The sequence below is a fragment of the Lygodium microphyllum genome, chromosome 30 (assembly GCF_053477565.2).
Source record: "Lygodium microphyllum isolate KBCC chromosome 30, Lygodium_microphyllum_v1.1.10, whole genome shotgun sequence".
Lineage (NCBI taxonomy): Eukaryota > Viridiplantae > Streptophyta > Polypodiopsida > Schizaeales > Lygodiaceae > Lygodium > Lygodium microphyllum.
Window position 1 is genome coordinate 69,162,422 of NC_141164.1, and position 18,817 is coordinate 69,181,238.

Genomic DNA, 18,817 nt, shown 5'->3' on the forward strand with positions numbered 1-18,817 from the left:
AGAGAATGTAGTTGCCAATGCACTCAGTCGCAAGGCATTCCTAAATTCCGTAATCTTGTAGAATCCATCAACGGCCAGATCTCTGGCTACAAAGGTATCTATGCCAAACAACCCTATACTTGAACTAGCTAGAGAGGAAGCATACCATGATTTGGCCTACCAAACAATGATAAAGGAAATATCTACCAAGGAGCAGAATCAGATATTGCAAGCTAAGTATCAGGAATTTTCCATTGATAATGGACTTGTCTACTACAGAACAAGGCTGTGTATACTAGCAAGCCAGTCACTTAAGCAGAAGATATTATGGGAAGCTCATGATTCTCCTTTCGCAGGACATCCTGGCTATGCAAAAACTCTTAATGCAGTTAGGAAGAGCTACCATTGGGAGAGGCTTAAAGGTGACATTCTCAAGTATGTCACTGAATGTTTGTCTTGCCAACGTATCAAGGCCGAACATGTCATGATGCCAGGGAAACTGCAACCGCTTGACATTCCCCAAATGAAATGGGAATTCATCAGTATGGATTTTGTTGTGGGCTTACCCCAAATCCAAGGAGGATACAATTCCATTATGGTTGTGGTTGATATGCTTACCAAGGTTGCATACCTGATTCCAGTAAAGACAAACTATAAAGCCTCCGACATTGCAAGATTGTTTATCAAGGAGATATTCAAGCTACATGGGTTACCTAAAAGAATCATTAGTGATCGAGATTCTCTCTTCGCATCACACTTCTGGAGAGCTATCTTTGAAGCTATTGGGACTCAACTCTGTTTTAGCACCGCCTACCATCCCCAAACAGATGGACAAACAGAGCGAGTGAATCAAATCATTGAGGATATGCTTAGGGCATACTGCTGTTGAGAGCCGAAGAGGTCGATTCAACACTTACCATTAGTTGAATTTGCCAACAATGCTTCTTACCAGCAGAGCATTCAAATGACCCCTTTCCAGGCATTGTATGGTCATGATTGTCGAAGTCCCCTAAACTTTTCTGATCCAACCCTAAGAGTTGAAGCTTCAAGACAAATGTTGGAGGACATGGATGATCAAATAAGGTCAATAAGACAAGACATACAAGCAGCCAAGGATAGAAAAAAGGCATATACAGATTTGAAACATCAAGAAAGAGTCTTCGAAGAAGGAGACATGGTCTTCATTCGGGTACGCCCTAAAAAGAGTTCTCTATCCCTAGGAGAATGCAAGAAGCTAAGTCCAAGGTATTGTGGGCCGTATAAAATCCTCAAATGCCTAGGACCCAATGCTTATAGATTGCAACTCCCTGAGAACCTAAAGGTTCACAATGTATTCCATATCAGCCTATTGAAAAAATATGTACCCAATCCTAATCATGTACTTGAGGACCAACAAATTGTAATGCCTAGTCAAGGAGTCCTTGAACTAAGGCCAGAAAGAATCTTAGATGTTAGGGAAAGACAGTTAAGATCTAGAACCTTGAAAGAATGCCTTGTCCAATGGAAAGATTATCCCGAAGAGGATGCCACTTGGATAGATGAAAGCTCTCTCAACCATCAATATCCCCAGTTTATCTCGAGATGAGGACATCTCGATTCCTCCAAGGGGGAGAGAATGTAATATCCCGCGTTAATAAGAATGAATTAGTTAAATAGATTTTTTAAAAAAATTATTCCCCCCTTATCCCTCCAGCCGACTAATGAGCTGGAGGGGGAGGGGAATAGAAGGAGATACTAAGCTCCTTGGTGGAGCCTGTGGAGAGAGGGAGGACATGCGTGTTGACACGCAAGAAGAGAAGATCCCCCTCCCTCCACTATTGAAATGAGGGGAGGGGGCCATTTTACAGAGGAGGCTGGGCCATGAGAGAAGAGGCCGAGCAAGACAAGGGGAGAAGAGGACGAAGCCAACGCCCTGCTCGTGTTGCTGCCGAGATGTAGGAGGAAGAAGCTACCTGATCGAGTGCCGTGAGAGAAGGGAGATTTCACCAGACTGAGGGAGGCTTCGTTGCTACTGGAGATCGTCGTGGTGGGAGAGTGGTGGTCACCGCCTGTCCAAGCCATCAGCCGCCGAGCTAGAGTACGCTGCCAACGCCGCTTGTCACTATGCCACAACCAGTTGCTGTCGACGCCGCCCTTCGTAATCCATTAAGTGGCCTTTTTCCTCCACGTGGCTGCCCATAGAAGCTTCTCAGAAGCTTCTTGAGAAGCTTCTAAGGGGGGGTCATCTAAGCCCCCCTTCCTATACTCTTCCCTTAAAATCCTTTCACCCCCCTCCCGAGTTTTTAATTCCCCCCTAAAGCCTTGTTCCCCCCCCTCCCGGTAAATTTCCCCCCCCCCCTAAGCCTTTTTTTTCCCCCCCTCCGGATTTTATCCCCCCAAAGCCCTTATTACCCCCCCCCCCCCCCCCGAGTTTAAATTTTCCCCCCCTAAGCCCCTTGTTTCCCCTCCCAGTTTTAATTTTCCCCCTAAGCCCTTGCCCTTTTCCCCTCCTCATAGCTCTTTAGACTATTCAAGTCACACCCATAGGCCTACTTTGTCCTTAGGCTACCTTGTAGACTTCCATTCTCTTGCATTAATTCCTTCACTCACTTTCTAGATCTTCTTGTGCGAGTGCTCTCTTAATTGAGCTTTGTGTTCTTAGTTTTATCAAACAAGCCGGTGTCCACACACTCCCATGTCCTAAAAATCCAATTCTTCATCATGGCCTCGTACAGTATTCCGTAAGGGACAAATAGCCGTGAGATAAAAGATAGGGAGGGAAGTAGAGGGAGTGAAAAGAGGGAGTGAAGGAGGAAGAGTGGGGAAAAGGTAAAAGAAAAGGAAGGAGAAGACGGTGGAATTCCAAGAAGAAAAAGGAAAAGGCTATCTCACATTTGAACTACGATGCCGCCGAAGAAAGTCCAAGGTGTGGCTGCGGGAGGGTCATCTCCTGGTATCCATGTGGATATCTCACCTCAAAGCCAGGTTTTTCTTCTTGGTGTTAATTCGGTTTTAAGTCAATCATGCAAAGAAAAATTGTTAAGGATAGATATAATTGTTCGAGTTATTTTTAATGAAGGAGTTAGCTTATGAATGACAATGTATTGAAATTAGCTTTCTTCAAATTGCATCAAGCATTATAAAATTATAGGCAAGATTAACCATTTACCATAGTAATATATTCCTAAAGTGTAGAAATTATATCTTGCACCATTAGTCTTATTCCTTTCGCAACGAATCATGGTAAAATGGCTAAATTCATGAAAGGTTTCTTTCGATGCTCAAATTACTAGGGAGTTATCTTGGCTAGTTGCACATCTTAGCAAGACAACTGTTGCTATTTGGCATGATTTCATCATTAAAGAAAACGGAAGTTAAATGTTAGGAATTAACAAGTATAAAAATTAGATATACGAACTCATTTGGAAAGAAAATGTAATGGGGAATTGCTGGATGACACTCTATTAACACTTTTTCCCTGCTATTTGAGGACTTGGGACTAATAAAGGGTGTATACACCAATTTCTCAGCTAGGCCTTTTTGTCCCAAGGAGTATTGTCGCTCTTTGTATCATCTTGGCATTATGCTATATGCCAAATTAAACTGTATTGATTGGGAAAGTTAATTGTCACAAGGATAGTAAAACTGTGACAAGACGAGTAAGATTACCATCCAAAAGCTAACCGAACCAATCTAAACATAGAAACATTCATACCCTAAACACTTGACTACTTTCTTTACCGTAAGGACAATAATTTCATAAAGATAAGAAACTAGGGTTTGTCCCTAAATGAGGAAACCCTAGGCCTGACATACGTCAGCTTAAAGAATCTAAACAGATTATTCCATCACAGGACTTGCGCAACATGTATGAAATCATTTCGTGATTGATTCACAAGGAGAAAAGGGGAAAAAAAAAAAGCCCTCATCAAGGACGGCAGATCCTTACGCAAGTTATCTTGCAAAAAGACGTAGTTTTGGATATCCTTCTAAATAAGGAAAGTTGTAAAATAGAAACTAGCATATCTAAGGTACCTTAGGGTTAACCAAGTTGGGTATGCCCTACACCGGAATATAAGAGATCTTGCCAAGTTACAAGACACCTTGGGAACGAGTGCTGATACACTCAAAAAGGAAAGAACACTTCCTTAGCAGTTGCCATACAACCGGGTTGATTAATGGAAATGTTTGTGCTTGCTAGAGATTTTAGGGCTCTGTTTGAATTATGAATTACAAATTAAATAAGTACCGATACTTCAGGTTAAAGGCATGAAGGGAGAGGCACCTTCAGTTACCGCCGACTGCCTGCCTGACCCTAACCAAGGGGGTTGTTGACCGCGCCGGGAACGTGGACCGAACCCGCCGCGAGAGGTCTTTCCGTTAAGCTCTACTTGGAGTAGGAGGACACTTGGGTGCCAGGGGGGGCTCTGTCCGTAAATCCCTCGCCTTCCGAGTCCTGCACAAGAGGCTAACGTGACTCGGGATTGGATCTCGAGGCCCGCATACTAGTTGACGGGCGGAAGCTTGGAATAGTGATCCCTGGAGATTATGGAAAAGCCTACGGGCGGAACTCCTTGTATTTCAAAGATAAAATGATGAAATGTTAAAAGAACTTGCTTGATGTTGTTTTTCTATGTCTCGTGATAAGATTACGTGAAGGAACTAGTGCTTAACAAGGTTAATTAAAGAAGCTGATTGTTATATGTCAAATTAATGTGTTAGATAATTACATAACTAAAACAAACCGAGGAAAGTGCGGAGGATGGGCCATGGGTCCATCCTACGGTTGGGTGGTCCCGGTTAGCTGGGAACTTTTCTCAAAAATCTCGAAGAACAGCGGAATGATCATCATCATCAAAAAGAATAACGAGAATGATGACCTAGAGTTACGTCTTACCCGATTTACGTTGTTTTAGGGGAATGGAATGGGACTATGCCTTATGGCAGAGAGGTTGAGCTTTACATCCCTCTCGTTTCCCATTCTCCTTGAACCAAGTGCAGTGTGAATCCGCTTCGGACCTGGCATTTTTGCGTAAAGTAGTTCGCTCAAGTCTAACGCTAGTTGCTGTTAGCTAATGACCCCTTTAGAAAAACCCTAATTCCGATCGATCCTAAGTGGGAACGGCCAGGATACCTCCACTACGTGGCAGACGCGGGAAGAACTAGATTGCAAAACCCGTAACATTCCATGGGAGTGCCGGGCGGAGCTTTCTAGACATCCTTTCCGATGGACTGCTAAGACGTGTCCTGGATGATACTAGGGGACACGTTACATTACCCAATGTGGTAGCCTTAGTATTCTCCAATGTGATGGAGCAACTGAAGGTGCATCTATAAAACTAATCGAATATTTCTACAAGGTAGCTTTTCTTAATCTGACCACCTTCATGATAATTATTCTTGAAATATGCACCATAAACTCAGCAATGAAACTTTTCTATACCTTGGGTGCTCCACATTTCCAAAGACCTATATTTCTTCAAAAAGTATGATCCATGAGCATATAATATGTGTTGTAAAGATATGGAGCATTGACATTAGATGTGGAGCATCAATGTATCTAAATATTAAAATACGTGTAAGTAGTAGAAGTGCACCATGTAGTGGGTGATGTTAGTTTCTCCCTATGCATTGACAACTAACTTTGTAAAATCATTGACCACTGTATAAAGTTCAAATTGAGTGGAATGATCTATTGATCGCTTTAGTGTTATACATACTAGCTTATCAAAAGAATGCCAAAATTTCACCCTCAAGCATTCTTAAGACTAGGTTTTCTTTACAAATCTATTGCATTTCCATAAATCTTTCCACTACTACCACTTTAACTTTGATGGCTTGCCAATCATATTTCTCAAAGGAATTTCTTCACCTTCATTCTACTCATTGATATTTCTCTACTACCCCATAAGTCAGGCCAGATGTTTTCTAGTCCTTTTTAATCTTTACCTTACCTCCATGTATACCTAATGAATTTAATAGCTCCTTGAATTTCTCAATAGTTGCTTCATATATGGAGGGAGGCTTCATTGTGTATACATAATTGATATGAAACTTTAATAACTTGTCAAATATGCATGTGAGATATAAATGCAAAGTGTAAAAATGGAAATTCTCAATCTTAATTGAAAATATAGCATTCCAATTCTCATCAAGATGTCACATAGTGGTTCCTTTCTATTGTAGGCTAGTGCTCCTCAGTTCCATGCAACATTATCTATGGCCTAAGAAGAATTGTTTGCTTTTTTACAAAATGGAAAAGGCAATGATATTGATGCCTTAGTGTCATAATTGAACATACACTTTAGAGTCTTGGGATCACCATCACTACAACATATGCATGCTATAACGACATTTATAACAACGTTTTCTTTATATATGAAAAATATCCCCGTCGTCACTATTAGCGATGCTACAAAACCGTCGCTATTTGCCTCACTATTTTCGTTGCTAATTTCGTCGGTATTAGCATCGTTAAATAGCGATGCTAATACCGACGAAATTAGCAACGAAAATAGCGACAGTTACAGAGGAATTTTCAATGCTAATACCGATGATTGCAGAATTATTTTGCGACGCTAATACCGATGGTTGCAGAAAAAAAATTTGTGGTAGAGCTACAGAAGCAGCCCTGCCACAGTTAGAGCCACACAGGGCTAAGAGACAATTCCTACTGTCAAAGAAGTTAGACAATCGATCCCAAATAATGACAAGACTTTGCAAACAAGTACTTTCATGACATTAATTGACATAAATGTGCACCGCATTGATAAAGAAAATAACAAAAATTAAATTGAGAAGTGCTACTGCAACAAAGCAAATATGTATACACCTGTACATCAATATGTGGTGAATAACATGGAGATTTGTATATGGAGTCATGCTACAACATAGAAGTTCGAATCATATACACTTAGCTATTACATATGGAGGATAAAGGCCATAAGGCCTTACATAATACAAGATGGGGAGTAATCCTATGTAGCCTAATCTGCTCTCAACAACTCATCCGATGCATCAGACAAACTCCTCTCGCTGTAGTGGCATATTGAAGGGAGCCTGCAACAACAAATACATATATAATTGCGTACCAAATACAAACTGACATATAATGACAGATTTCTCAAATTAGGAATGATATTTATTACTACTTATCGGCCCTCCGTAAGCATGGAGCTTCTCGATCAAGGCACTCAAGCTATGCTTCTCCCTGTATGTCACCTCTAGTGCAGTCGGGTCGTGATTCCTAAAACCTTGCTGTGGCACACAAACATTGAAAAATAACATACTTGAGATTCATGTTCGAAATACATACATCAACATGGATGTCATTAAATTAGAGTACTCTATCCTATTAATACTTACAAAATCTGCTAGGAATGTTGCAAAGCCGCTGCTACCAAGGTGATGCACCGATCCTGCGTCCAAGCGCGCTTTGCTGCGTCCTTCTACTGCTTCCACTTATTTGGAGTGGATGTCACCTCATCCTGGAGATTACTCCAGTCCTCTAATATCCAGCCACTCCGGCTTCGATTTGCCCTACTTGATTGCTTCGTTATTAATCATGTAGATCCATGGCTTGATCAAAGTTAACAGGTAGCATACCCAAAGTGCTGTCATCACCAAAATTGGTGCCTTTAACAGACATCTCAATGGTAGACCTGCCAAAGTGCATGCGCACACACACCTCCCGTGCTTTGCCTTTCGCCATGTCCTATGAAATGTCAATGACAATACTACCCTCTAGTTGACAACCTTCAGTAGTTGTGTATGAAGGATTTACCTCTTTTGTACTACTGTATAAAGAGAGTTTCATCTTTTTCTGGTTGCGATATATGGGGTAGTATGTATGTTCTACACTCTGATCAATGAGAACTACATCATCCATCTTGACATGCACTGAGAAAACATTTTTGCACATGGCATTGCCATTATCATCCAAGAAAAGGTAACTCAATTGATCAACTCCATCTCTAAAATATTTTGCACAATGAATCCCGTAAGTTTTCCTAGAAACCTTGCATGATATGGGCTGCTTTGACATGCTAAATAACATAGCCCCTTGACAAATTGCACTACCAGGATCTGGGGGATTGTATATTCTTCTAACCTTCCCTTCAAAAGCTTCAGGAACTCTTCTCAGCAGATATGGTGAAGCTGAGAAGCCTCCCACCAGAGCAGGATTGCCTTTATTCCATAGACCAGTTGTTCCTGTATCAAGTCTATAACCTTCTGAACTTCAGGATTCATTATGTGTTTCAAGTCCTGACATGATAATGTCAGCTCCCCATATTCATATTGAGGATACCCGACTTTTAGATCCTCCTTGGACCACATGTCTGCAAGGGCGTGTGGCAAATCAATCTTAGCAAACGGTGTGTCCATTCCATCGAAGGTACACTTAATGGACTGCCATGCTTGTAACAGCTTGAAACGGTAGGATGGCTTTGTCTTCGGAAAGACAGGCAAACAAGGATTTTGGCACTCAAGAAAGAGAGGAAATTCTCATCAAGAAAGACACCACCTCCAAGGCATCCAGTACTCTTTGTAGCTTCCTTCACTTCAAAATTTGTACTAGGAACTTTCTCATGCACAACCAAATCAATAGTGGCTCCGGCCACGTCAACCACAACAAACCTTTCCCCTTCTCTGATGGACAGGAATCTAGCATTTTGGAGACAATTCAAAGATGCAGACTCTGGCTCTAGAACTAGGCTTAATGGATGAGGGTTTGCATCCTCTGAGCATGTTCTGCTTGACACTCCCTTAACCATACCAGCTTCTTGAGCACATTTCCTCATCTTTTGCTTGGCAGCTTCTGCCCATTTTGCTAGCATGGTAAGACACCATTGAATATCCTTCATCATCAATTGCCCACCATACCTGTCCCTCATGTAATGCAAGATAAATTGTGATATTTTCTTGAGGTAGTCCACGATGAGAGACTCAATTGAAAGGCCTTGAGGAAGAGCCTTCGATTTGGATTGACCTTTGTAAGGAGCTTGTTCTGCTAGATATAACTTGAAACCACTCATGAAAGTACTTCCGCAAGGAAGCGATTGCGTGCATGCAACACTCGTCTTGATGGCAATCTCATCAGTAAGACAGCTCCTGTCAAGACTGTCTGAATCATCACCAGCTTCTGATCCATGCTGGGCTCTCTTCGCTGGAGGTTGCAGATGATATCAATGTGGACATCGAAGGCGAGGAGATGCGACAGTGTAGCAAGTTGGTCTGCATTTTGCAGTAGGGCACAGAGGAGGCCTCACGCTGCAGGGGCCAGTCGCGGTTGATGTCATGCACAGATGTGAATGTCGTCCAGGGGCCATAACCTCTCTTGCTCTATTTTCCTATTATGTTTAACATCTTATCTCTTTTTCTCTCTCCTCTCATTCTCTCTTTTTTTCTCTCTCCTCTCCCTCTCTCATTTCCTTTGGCTCTCTTCCTCTCCTCTCATTTCTTCTCCCTCCCTCTCCCTCTCTTATTTCCATATTATGTTTTCGTCTCTCCCCCCTCTCCCTCTCCCTCTCTCATTCCCTCTCCCTCTATCATTTTCTCTCTCTTCCTCCCCCTCCCTCTCTCATTTCCTCTTCCCCTCCCTCTCCCTCTCTTTAATTTCCCTCTCTTTCTCCCTCTTCCTCTCCCTCATTTCTTCTCCCTCTCTCATTACATACAAATTATACAAAAAATAAATAAAAAAGAGAGAGAATACACTCTCCCTCTCTCATTCCCTCTCTCTCTTCCTCTCTTTCTCTCTCATTTCCTCCCCCTCCCTCTCCAATTTCCTCCCTCTCCCTCTCTTTAATTTCACTCTCTTTCTCCCTCTCCCTCTCCCTCATTTCTTCTCCCTCTCACATTATATACAAATTATACAAAAATTAAATAAATAAGAGAGAGAATACACTCTCCCTCTCTCTCATTCTCTCATTTCATCCCCCTCCCTCTTCCATTTTCTCCCCCTCTCCCTCCCTCCCCCATTTCCTCCCTCCCCCTCTCTTTCTCTCTCATTTCCTCTCCCTCTCTCAATATATATACACAAATTATAAAAGCAAAAGGGAGAGGGAGAGAGAGAATGCACTCTCCCTCCCTCTCCCTCTCTCATTTCCTCCCCATCCCTCTCCCTCTCCCTCTATTTCTCTCCCTCTCTCGTTTCCTCCCCCCTCCCTCTCTTTCTCTTTCTCTTTCTCTTTCTCTTTCTCTCCCTCTCTCTCATTCTCTCATTTCATCCCCCTCCCTCTTCCATTTCCTCCCTCTCCCTCCCCCTCCCTCTCCCTCTCCCTCTCTTTCTCTCTCATTTCCTCTCCCTCTCTCAATATATATACACAAATTATAAAAGCAAAAGGGAGAGGGAGAGAGAGAATGCACTCTCCCTTCCTCTCCCTCTCTTTCTCTTTCTCTCCCTCTCTCATTTCCTCCCCCTCCCTCTCCCTCTCTTTCTCTTTCTCTTTCTCTTTCTCTTTCTCTCCCTCTCTCTTTCTCTTTCTCTCCCTCCCTCTCCCTCTCCCTCCCTTTCTCTCTCATTTCTTCTCCTAAACAAGCAAAAGAGAAAGAGAATTAAACCCTAAACAAGCAAAAGAAGGAGAGAATGGACTCACCGATGAGATATGGCGAGGGTTTGGTGGCTCCTCTTCGCGATGAAGGCTCCTCCTCTCCTTCGCAAAAGATGGTAGTGGTGGCGATGGCGGCGGCAAGCCTTCTTCCTCTCCCTCTCTCACGACGGTCGCTCTCTCTCTCACTCTCCCTCTCAAAACAATCGATGAAAATGCGTGAAATGAACCCGCGCTCGGTTTTGGCCTGTTTTTTTTTCCCTTTGGGGCATCGCTATTTGCGTTGCAAATAGCGACACAAATAGCAACGCCGCTATCTACGTCGCTACCCGCCGTCACTATAGGTTTAAATCCTTGTAGTGTTTGTGCATCCACTTTCTTTTTGCATTCCTCTAGTTCTTCTTGTAGATTAGAGATCATTGAGTCTTTCTCTGCCATGTGTGCATCCAATGTTTGTTGCATCTCCTTTTTTAGTTCTTCAATCATTTCAGCTCAAACCCGCTCTTATATATCCTTTTCCATTTCCTTCCTCATGATACACATTTCAGCACGGAGTATGGTCAACATCTCCTCATATAGTGTTTCATTAATTTTGCGGGATGTCTTTCCATATCTACTTGACCTTGGAGAGACATTCCAATCTCCGGTTTTATGCCCATAGGTTTTGTATCTCGTGTTCTTTGGCGGTGTATGAAACATTGTTTCCATGGTTGGTTTTGTGATTCCTTCATTGTTTGTTTCTTCCATCATGATTATAGTATGTGCTATGGCGTAGAACTCTTTACAGTCTGACTAGAGTAGTAAACCAGTAACATAAACTATCACTATGGCATGAACTGTCAGTATATCATAAACTGTCAATGTGACTACATCATAAAATATGACTGTAGCATAAACTGTCAATGTAGCATAGAACTGTCAATCTCACCGAAACTGTCACTGTAGCATGAGATGTTAATGTGCATCAGTCTGAATTCACGCAGGTCTCCAGTCTACACAGCACAGCAAGGTTCACATCAGTCTGAGTACATCTGCAATCTCAGTACATTCACACATGTTTGCATTCACGTCAGTCTGAGAGAGTCAACAGATTTCTTATACAGTCATAGTCACGACACAAAGCTGTCCCATCAGTCACTATGCATCCCTGTAGATACTATTCACAAGGCCCGCCACTATCTACTAAAGGTACATTCCGTCACCGTTCACTTAGTACTCCTGCGTCAGTATATTTATAGCATTCTCAGTGCTCTTGCATTAGTATCTTCGTCACAACATTCTCACTACAACATTCTCATTTGTCACAGTACATTCGTCACAACATATATTTTTGTCACAGGACATTCGTCAGTACATCATTACTGTCTTACATCACGGTTGCATTACTGATGACCTTTCCTGCATCAGACTTGACAACCTATCCCGTCACGTCAGAGCATACCCGTCATGTCAGAGCATACTCGTCACATCACGTCACGTCAGAGCATACCTGTCACGTCACGTCACGTCAGAGTATACCCGTCACATCACAAGAATGAATCCATCAGCATCGGTCCATCATGCCCATCATGCCAGCGTCACACCCGTCTCGTCAGCATCATGCCAGCGTCACGCCCATCTTGTCACGCCCGTCTCATCACGCTAGAGAGAGAGAGAGAGAGAGAGAGAGAGAACCTTCTAGAAGGTTCCTCCCTTTCCCCTCCTTAGAGGATATCCATACACGCTTTACTCTTCCCCTCTTACTCTCGAGCTTAACCCCCCTTCGCAATAGAAGAGAGTCGCCTCGGCACACTATCTCTCCAACGAGAGAGAGAGAGAGAGAGAGAGAGAGAGAGAGAGATTTATAAGCTAAAAGTATGGCCCCAAAACGGAGGGAGACACACACCAATGGTAATCCCGCGTCCAATAGTGGAGCCATCGGTCATGGCGTTACCGTGAATGCAAATACAATGTTGGGTCTGGATAATTCATCTCCGACTACCTAGGTACTAATTGCCGTCTTCTCTATTCATTGAGAGATAGGTTATATCACTTCGGCATGCACATGAATTGATGTAAAGGAGTAGCTTGAATTTATTTTATCCTATTGTTTTTATTTGGCATTTGATTGTTCCTTTTAACCCAACTTAGTTGCATATGGCTTATTTGCTGATAGAGTAATTACAAGGAAGAATCAGTCAAGGGTTATGAATGGTATGGTCATTAAAAGAATGACATTAAAAGATCGTGTATACAAGTGCTAGATTAAAGCATAGTCAAGGGTTACAAATGGCATAATTGCTAAAAGAATATGACATTAAGAATCATGAATAGAAAGTCATAGTTTAAATTTTAGATACTTCAAAAGTACTTAGCCTAAGAGTCCACCAAATATTAAGAAAAACTAGATTGTAGCTCAATGTAAGGCTTGTTGGAGTCTAGTTACTTGTGATCATCTCGCACTTATATTATTACAAATTTACACATTATGCCTATAACATGTTTGATATATGAGAATAATTTCATGTTTGCTTCATGGCTTTGACGAAGAGCTAGTATAAGAAATTAATCATAAGGATTAAAACTAAGATGTGTTAAGATCCATTTGATAACTACGACTATCACCAATCCAATTCAGGGTTGGGATATCAATCAATGTAAGTGATCTATAGAACTTACTTCTTGTACAATGTTTGAAATCTTAGCATATGCCCTAGCCAAAGGAAGGGAGTGTTTTGTAAAATTTTGCGTAGTATCACTCTTTGATCCCAAGGGGGAGAGCAAATATGTGATGGAAATGTTATCGCATCTATTCTTACATTGCTTGAAAAGAATACAATTGGTTTTGTTGGTTGATGGAACAACACCCTAATTGCTTTTATATTCAACAGATTGTTGGGTTTTGGGATGGATGATTATTTCAAGTGCTTGCGATTGATGGTAAATTCATGGCAAGGGTCTGTGATGACAAGTTGCCATGGGAATAAAGGAATTTTTTCTAAAAAATGATATTAGGGATAAATGTCTTGTTTGTGCTTGATTCTTAACTGGATTAATTAAAGAAAGGTTCTTTGCAATGGTGGATCACGTCCAAGATCGCACCATCATGGATCAACCCGAAATGGGGACTGCTCGATTCATGGGCCAAAGGTGGAGTGGTAGAAAGGCAAACCATGTGAATAATGTTTTCACTCCTAAGTATTGTGTGGATCAAGTGGAGCTCTAGACACCCGTTTTGCCAAGTCCCACATGGAGTTGAGGACCTCCCTGGCCGTAAGGTCAGTGGTGTTGGAAGATCCTATTCTAGATAAAGGATGGAAATTGTGGTGTCATGCGATTTGGACCGCGTATTTCTGTAGGGAAGGGACATATAGTTTCTCATGTATGGATAGTAGGAGACAAAGATTAAGTTGAAGATAAGTCAACTAGAAACTTGTTTGTCAAAAGGACTGATTGCTCTATTTTCGTGCCAGTTCCATAAATTATGCGAACAAACCCTGTTCCCTAAAATGCTTAATTAAGGAAGTTGATTTTAGATATCACACATAAATGTGGTAGGATCTAATTAAATAACTGAAGAATGCTTATTGAGAGAAGCAGGATGAACCCCTAATAGGTCTATCCTATGGTAGTGTGGTCCCAGAGAGTTGGAAGCTTTGCATAAGGTTTTGTTGACGCCCGCCGACCCTTAGGAACTATTAGATTTGAATCCCAATTCATACCGTTTTAGGGGATAGGAAATGAGACTATGCCCACGAGTAGGGACACTGAGCAGCGCATCCCTTTTGTTTCCCATTCTCTTTGAACCAAGTGTGGCATGGATCTACTTCGGATTGGGTATCTCTATGAAAAGTAGGATGTCCACAATCCGATGCTAGAATGCTATCAAGAGACCTTGATCAGTAGGAACCAAATTTTAGGTCAATCCAAGTGGGTTTGGCCGCAAATGTTCTATTGCGAGGCAAACTCGAGAAACCCTAGGCGACAAACCCTGTAACATTCCATGGGAGTGTTGGGCAGTATTGTTAGAAAGGTTTTTGTCAAAAGGTCGAATCCACTAGGGATCAGAGGCAGAAGGAAGTAGAGATAGGAGATGGAAGAGAAGATAAAGAATACAAAAGAGGTAAACACGATAATGACAAAGCACAATGAATCAAATCAATATGTATTGATGAAACCTAAAATCCTTTGTCTGGCACTACTCAGGAGTACTCTCCAGGCATTAGATCTCCTGGAGCTCCCTCTAGAGCAAAAACGTGGATAAAAAATAACAACTCCTTCTCTACTGCTCGAAACCCAAATCTAATGGCTTCATTGGCTTCAAAAGGGTGGTAAAACTACAAGACACCTACTCACGGATCTCCCTGATCACTCCTTTTTCTTCATGTTCAAAGTGTAGTTTTCAGCCTGTCAAGAGCCATCGCGACGTGTGTGATTTCACCAATCTGTCTTTTTAAAGATAAATCCCATAACTGGCTAAAAAAGAAAATTGTTTTTTGCATGCCATCCTAATCTAGAAGTTTTTCTATATTTTTTGGATTTTTACAATAAATAATATCCAACATATCTAAAATAGCCTAAATTATCCAAAAATCTAGTAATTTTGGATAATCCATACCATTCACACTAGCAGTAATGTCTCAGATCACATTGACTCTCTTGATCAATAAGAAAGTCGGATGATGATGCACTCCAGATTAGTTTTTCACACGGTGTCTACGTAGTGGCATGACATCCACCCCCTCTGAACCTGCACATCCTCCAATATGTGCCACCGATGCAGCACTCAGGCCAAACACCCATAGTATCAACTTGTTTCTTATCATGCATATAAGAAAGCATCCCCTTGGATCATAGATCAAAATACTTGGCATTTGTATAACTCTTGAGTCATACGTAGTACCCCCTCTAGGGTCATAAGGCCTTGGGTGCATATCATACATTAGAGGTTGTTGAATCTCCATATACATGCTATCAATACACCCATCAACAAATACATAGCAACATGCATGCTCTTTCAAATTCCGTCGCATGGAAAGTTGCTTCTGATAACCTTTTTGCTCCTCATCCAACATAAACTGAGTCTCACTTGCATTCAACACATTCTCACCATCACTAAAAATAGTGAAACAATCTGTAATATTCCTACTCGTAAATATTGACTCCTCGCACGCCGAGTAAACCCTGTGCAAGGTTAACTTCCGCATTGTAATTGCCGATAGTTTATTCCGTAACCCACACGCGTGAAATCAGGACCTCTGCATTGGCAAATCGAGCCGGGGGTTCAAATCCGCATAACCGCGAGGAAACACCCTCTTGGGAGGGGAAAAATGAATAATAATAATGCAAATTTTTTAATGTTTATCCCTTTCCCCCAGTTGATGCATGGCTGGAGGAGAGGGAGTGAGGGGAGGGATGGCCAAGGTGGGAGTCATGGGCTGCATGCATAGCCCACGTGGTGGAGCTCCCCTCTCCACCCCTTGGGCTATAAAACCCCCCCTGAGCTTTGGGGGGGAAAGGAGGAAAAAAGAAGGCTGGGTGGAGAGAGAGAGGGAAGCTGCCATCAACGCCGTGGTGTGGAGTGAGAAGGCTAGAGGAAGTTGAGGTCGACTCCGTGCTGCTCAAAGGGCTGTCCTGATGCGGATAGGGAGAGAAGGGGAGGATGGTGATCTGCTACCCCTGCCATGGAGGTCGCCGCCCAGGCTATTCCACCAGCACCCCCACTTGGACCGCCATAAGCCATCAGGCCGCCGCCATTTCCCTGACAAAGTCAACCCCCCCATTCGACGGCATCTCCCATTTCTTTTTACCCCTCAATCATTTCCTTTGACCATGTGCTTCCTAGGGAAGCAAAAGCTTCCTAGAAGCTTTGGAAGCTTCTAAAAACACTACAACAGAAACGAGGCATAGATGCGCATGTTAGACGTGCAAAGTCAGGCGCGTCTATCAGAGCGTCTATAAGTGCGTGTAAACGTGCATCTAAATAGATGCGAATTTTGCGTCTATATATCCGCGCAAATAGACATTAATATAGACGCGCCAATAGACACACAATTATTTAACCACCTAAAATTAGCAATTCACATAATTAAAAAACTAAAGTTAATAATTATTTAACCACCTGAAATTTATTCTTGAGCATGCACATATGCGTATGATAAAAACCATAGAATTAAGAATACACATTGAATCATTGAATTTAAAAAATAGAGTTAATAATTACTTTTTCATTGCTCTCTAATGAATGGCAGTTCCTCCAGTTGACAAGCCTGATATAAGTAATTAGCGGCAAGCGACATAAACCTTACAATTAGTAGCAAGCATTGCAATATGTATCTCGTAATTTCTCTACGTACTTGAAGATGATAAAAGATACTTCATTTTTATTATGGAAAATTCAATTTAGCTTTAAAATTGACTATTGATTCTTGAGTATGCACGTGTGCGCATGATAAAAAGTATAGAATTAGGAATACACATTGAATCAATAAGCAAATTAAGTATGTTACAGTGAATGATCCATCTTATCTTCAATGAGATCAGCCCTTGCTAAACTATCTACTTCTAGGTCTATGTTACCAAGAGGTAACGAAACAAATAAGTCTATCCCACTATCAGATGTGTTGTTATATTGCTCAATAACTTCATCAATATCATCGACAATCACATTATTGTCTTCTTCTATGTTTCCTTGAACATCCTCGCGAGGTTCATCTTGTACTGTATCACGCATATCATCTATTATGGTGTCATCATGCACATAATCATTAATTATTGGATTTTCATCTGCTATCTCCATGTCGGTAATATTACCATATATTGTTTTTGAATGATTAGATATAGGGATGACATACCACCATCGGTTATTGTTACCATTGGATGATACACAACCTGTATTTGAAAAACAAAAGCAAAAAACTTAAGTACTTATTATATTGTGTATATGTATCACATGTATACATATAAAAAAATTAGCCTTTGCATATATACATGCTTGCATTGTTGAGGTAGTACTAATGTGTCATTCTTGTTTTGGTGAAATTTTGTAGAGTCAATGATTACAAAACCACTTGGATGATGTTTGATTGTGCAATGCTCACCATTTGTTACCACTTTTTTAAAACACTTCACATCCAGTACATATATAAAGAATCGTCTGAAGTCACAATAACCTTCCATGGTACCATTTGTTGAGATATCGAGCTCCACTCGTGATACGCCAGGGTGACCGTTGTGTATTTATGTCACCGACTTGTCAGTTGTAGACGCGGTTGGTACACCGCCCATGAATAATAGCTACATGAGAGCTATCCTTATCTACTTTAGTTCGTGGCTCAATTAGTATGCCACCTTAGTTAGTTGAGTTTGGTTTGAGACCCATATATAGGGTTCTTCTATTTCTTTGTATAAGAGTTCTTTTGACTTACACAACTAAGAAGAGGAAAACTATTTTCAGCCTCCGCCTCTGTGTGTATTCCCCCATTGTGCAAGCAAGAAAGCTACAAGTGAGACTCCTTCCTTCTCTCCCACAATCTTGACATGGTATCAGAGCCTTGTTCATGGTAAGGAGCTCAAGGAAGCAAGCCAAGCTCGCGGTGTTCTGGTAAGAGGAGCAGTGTTGCTTTCATTTTCTGTTTTGGGAGCAGATCTCTGTAGGTAGCATAGCCGAAAAGTGCAGGAGTGCACTGTCTCAGGTTGAGACGCCCTTCACGGTGAAGCAATAGGGCAATATATGCTTGTTTTTTTGATTTGAGGCCATTTCGGGGCCTGTTTTGGAGGCGGAAGTTTTCTGCACGCACTCAGGAAAAGGCCCTGTTTTATGCTGTGTGACCATTGTTCTACAGGTCGGTGAACAGTTACCATAGAAATTGTATCGTATGCTTGTGTATAGAGACATTGGGAGTTATAGAATCATCATTGGTTACTGTTTATGCAAAATTATCACTAGGAAGTGACTGTGTGGTCAAATACCACTTTCGCCATTTTTGCACATTTTTCCTTGTGAGGGTGAAGCTGTGTTTTTTGCAGTGACAGAATTTTTTGCAGTGTTCTATAATGGCGTCTGATTCTCTTTCATAGATTGTCACTGAAAAGCTTGACAAGAATAACTTCCAAGCATGGAAGTTTAGAATGACGAATTTCCTTATGGGAAAAGGATATTGGGAATTTGTTGCAGGAAATGAAGAAGAACCAGTTCTTCCTGATGTTCCCAATCAACAGCAAATGCAGGCATTCAAAGCATGGCATGAGAGAGCTAGGAAAGTTATGTACTGGCTGTCTATCAGTATTTCAGACTCTATGATTGTGCATATTCAGGATGCAAGTACGCCAAA

General features: G+C 41.6%; 1 protein-coding gene across 1 annotated transcript; it reads right to left on the reverse strand.

Moving 5' to 3' along the window:
- Positions 1-7,516: 7,516 nt before the first annotated feature.
- Positions 7,517-8,795, reverse strand: LOC148009966 (uncharacterized). The gene is made up of 3 exons (XM_087672852.1): positions 8,483-8,795; positions 7,742-8,190; positions 7,517-7,672 (listed from the first exon to the last, which is right to left on the reverse strand). Exons 1-3 carry the CDS (start codon positions 8,793-8,795, stop codon positions 7,517-7,519), a joined length of 918 nt encoding a protein of 305 aa, XP_087528978.1.
- Between the last annotated feature and the right edge of the window lie 10,022 nt (positions 8,796-18,817).